Below are 3,254 nucleotides of genomic sequence, written 5' to 3' on the forward strand. Positions count from 1 at the left end.
GTGGGGGGAAGGGAAACTGTCGGGAAGGGCAAAGTGGAGTGTGAGTGGGAGGGAACTCCTCCATTCACCCTGAATTGTTGGGGGGGGAGTTCTGAGGAGGGGATTCCCGGGGTGTTTGAGAGGGAAGGTGGGTGGTGGGTTCTCCTCCTAAGAGATAAGGCACCCGTTCTAACATTTTGTTGTCTGTCTCATTCTGCAGGTGGTGAGGGCCATCAATTCAGAGGTGCTCAACAGGCTCATCTGTCTACCAGATCTGGACAGCATCATGGTCGGCTTTGCTGCCCTTGGCTTCCCGAATTGTGGAGGAGCGCTCGATGGGACACACATTCCAATCCGTGCACCGCCCCATCGAGCAGCCCAATTCATTAACAGAAAGGGCTACTTTTCTATGGTCCTCCAGGCCCTGGACGACCATCGTGGCCAGTTTTCTGACATTTGTGTTGGGTGGTCAAGGCGGGCACATGATGCCCGCATCTTCAGGAACTCGTACCTCTACCGGAGGCTTCAGGCAGGAACATTTTTCCCGCATCACAACTTTGCAGTTGGGGATGTGCACATGCCGGTGTGCATAGTGGCTGATGTGGCCTACCCCCTGATGTCGTGGCTGATGAAGCCCTACACCGGCCACCTGGATGCGAGCAAGGAGCAGTTTAATGCTCACTCTAACCAGGCTCGCAACCAGGTGGAATGTGTGTTCGGACGTTTAAAAGGTAGATTCCGGTGCTTGCTCACAAGCCTAGACATGGGGGAGAGCAACATCCCTGAGATGGTGGCTGCGTGTTGCGTTCTCCATAACCTGGTGGAGTGGAAAGGGGAGGCCTTCCTACCAGGGTGGGGTAGAGGTGCTCATGGCCAGGAGAGGCACTTTTCCCAGCCCCGGACAGCTGCCATCCGCCAGGCTCACCGGTCTGCTGTTTGCATACGGGAGGCCCTACGGGTATGTCTACACTAGAAAGTTAGTTCGAACTAACGGACGTTAGTTCGAACTAACTTTCCTATGCGCTACACTAGCGCTCCGTTAGTTCGAACTTAATTCGAACTAACGGAGCGCTTAGTTCGAACTAGGTAAACCTCATTTTACGAGGACTAACGCCTAGTTCGAACTAGCTAGTTCGAACTAAGGGCTGTGTAGCCCTTTAGTTCGAACTAGTGGGAGGCTAAGGCTTCCCAGGTTTCCCTGGTGGCCACTCTGGCCAACACCAGGGAAACTCTATTGCCCCCCTCCCGGCCCCGGAGCCCTTAAAGGGCCACGGGCTGGCTACTCACTTTGTGCCAGTTGCAAGGCTGCCAGCACCCGTGCCTGCACAGCCTGCACCTGCCACACTATGAGCCAGCCATCCGAGGGCTCCCAGCCCTCCACTGCTCCCCACGACCAGCCTGGCGGCTCCCGGGAGCCTGCCCGGGGGCGCAAAAGGCGGGCGCCCGCCTGGTCAAGTGCGGAGATCGTGGACCTCATCGAGGTTTGGGGGGAAGCCTCAAATGTCCACGATCTCCGCACTAGCCACCGGAACGCGGCCGTCTACGGACGCATGGCTGCCAGCCTGGCCGCCAGGGGCCACCAGCGCAGCCGGGAGCAGGTGCGCTGCAAGATTAAAGACTTGCGGCAGTCCTACTCCCGGGCCTGCCTGCCAGGGGCTGACCCGGAGGCCTGCCCCCACTTCCATGCCCTGGACCGCATCCTGGGGCCTCATGCCGTCCCTGCCCCCCGGGACGTGATTGACCCCGGGGCAGAGGGACCGCTCCTGGACACCGAGGAGGAGGAAGAGGGCTCTGAGAGCCAGGAGCCTGCTGCCAGCCTTCCCAGGACCCGGGACCCCCGAGGCACCCCACAGAGCCGCTCGCCTGCATCATCAGAGGCCGGGGAGGCGTCCACCTGTGAGTACCCTCGTGTTCCCCTTATGTGTACGGGGGGCTGGGGCGAGAGGGAGCCCCGGGACCGTGCGCCTGGGCCTTGCCCACTACGGAGCAGCAGCTGGGGATCCTGCAGGGGCCCTGGCCTTGCAGAGGGGAGATGGGTTTCACACACCTGGGCCCCTGGGGTAATTGACCGCTGGTCTTCTTGCACCACAGCTGCAGCACCGGGGACTGCAGGGCGCACCACCCCGCCTGCAGCAGCCGCCCGCGCCCGGGCAAGCAGGACAGCCAGGAACCAGGAGGACTACCAGAGGCGGCATCTCCGGTTCCTGGACCGACAGCTCCGTCTCCAGGACCACTGGGTCCAGGAGGACCTCAGGCTGCGCCAGAGGAGTCTGGAGGCCCTGGAGGAGCAGGGCCGTGCCCTGCGAGGCCACCTCCAGAGCCTGCTGGACCGCTTTCCATTTCCTCCTCCCCCTGCTCCCCCTCTTGCTCCCCCTCTTGCTCCCCCTGCTCCCCCTCTTGCTCCCCCTGCTCCCCCTCTTGCTCCCCCTCTTGCTCCCCCTGCTCCCCCTCTTGCTCCCCCTGCTCCCCCTCTTGCTCCCCCTCTTGCTCCCCCTGCTCCCCCTCTTGCTCCCCCTCTTGCTCCCCCTGCTCCTCCTGCTCCTCCTGCTTCCGCTCCTGCTTCCTCCACACCCCCTGTCCTCTCTGCCCCCCCCTCCACAACCATTCCCCACCGACGCCCCCGGACCCGCAGTGTGGCGAGACGGGAGAGGCACCCAGACTCCCACCCCTGAGCTTTCCTTTCCCTTCCTCCCTTCCCTCCCCTCCCCTTCCAGCTCCCTCGTCCCAGGTTTCCCCCTCCCTTCTCCCACCTTCATTCCTCCCTTCCCCACCCCAGTTCTGTGAAATAAACAGACGTTTTTGTTGGAAAAACAGGTGTCTTTATTTGACAGTAGGTAGGGAGGGGAAAGGGGAAGGGGGGGGTAGGGTGGAAGAAGGCCCCGGTGGGGCATGCAGGGAGAGGTCAGTCCTCCTCCTCCTCCACCTGGAAGCTCTCCCGCAGGGCTTCCCGGATCCGGATGGCCCCCCGCTGGGCTTCCCGGACGGCGGCGGTGCGGGGCTGACCGTAGTGTCCAGCCATGCGGTCAGCCTCAGCCATCCAGGCTGGCAAGAAAGCCTCCCCCTTCCGCTCACACAAATTGTGGAGCACACAACATGCCGCCACCACGGGAGGGATGTTGTGCTCGGCCAGGTCCAGACGGGTGAGGAGGCATCGAAAGCGGGCTTTCAGTCGCCCGAAGGCCCCCTCCACCACGATGCGGGCCCTGCTCAGCCTGTTATTGAAGGCCTGGCGGGAGGGATTGAGGTGTCCCGTGTAGGGCTTCATGAGCCAGGGC

General features: G+C 62.4%; 1 protein-coding gene across 1 annotated transcript; it reads left to right on the plus strand.

Annotated features, from left to right (window-relative positions):
- Positions 1–1,013: 1,013 nt before the first annotated feature.
- On the plus strand, positions 1,014–2,742 carry LOC149525743 (uncharacterized). The gene is made up of 2 exons (XM_089776316.1): positions 1,014–1,875; positions 2,071–2,742. The coding sequence occupies exons 1-2, from the start codon at positions 1,326–1,328 to the stop codon at positions 2,649–2,651; spliced, it is 1,131 nt and encodes a 376-aa protein (XP_089632442.1). The 5' UTR covers positions 1,014–1,325; the 3' UTR covers positions 2,652–2,742.
- The last annotated feature ends 512 nt before the right edge of the window (positions 2,743–3,254 follow it).

Source organism: Pelodiscus sinensis, chromosome 1 (assembly GCF_052426305.1).
Source record: "Pelodiscus sinensis isolate ZL-2025 chromosome 1, ASM5242630v1, whole genome shotgun sequence".
NCBI lineage: Eukaryota > Metazoa > Chordata > Testudines > Trionychidae > Pelodiscus > Pelodiscus sinensis.